Raw genomic sequence first — 294 nt, forward strand, 5'->3', positions numbered from 1 at the left:
CTTCTCCGGCAAGGTGCTCCGGGGGGGGGCGGTGTCCCTCTGCGTCCCCTGCCGACGGTGACGGTGGGTTTGTCGTTGGCAGGACATGAGCGCCCTGGTCTCAGCCCGGATGAGACACATCCCCTTGGCCCCTGGTTCCGATTGGCGCGACCTGCCCAACATCGAGGTGCGGCTGTCGGATGGCACGACCACGCGCAAGCTGCGGTACACACACCATGAGAAGAAAAATGGCCGCAGCAGCTCCGGGGCATTACGGGGAGTCTGCTCCTGTGCCGAAGGTAGGTACTGGCTCCC

General features: G+C 65.3%; 1 protein-coding gene across 1 annotated transcript in view; it reads left to right on the forward strand.

The window, feature by feature from the left end:
• LOC104167383 (DNA (cytosine-5)-methyltransferase 1-like) overlaps positions 1 to 294 on the forward strand; it is a gene marked incomplete at both ends in the record, with an annotated part of 11644 nt that overhangs the window by 10720 nt on the left and 630 nt on the right. Inside the window, 1 exon segment of the mRNA XM_009707627.1 lies at positions 83 to 278. Within this exon segment, the coding sequence (XP_009705929.1) occupies positions 83 to 278 (196 nt within the window).

Source organism: Cariama cristata, unplaced genomic scaffold (assembly GCF_000690535.1).
Source record: "Cariama cristata isolate BGI_N322 unplaced genomic scaffold, ASM69053v1 scaffold27309, whole genome shotgun sequence".
NCBI lineage: Eukaryota > Metazoa > Chordata > Aves > Cariamiformes > Cariamidae > Cariama > Cariama cristata.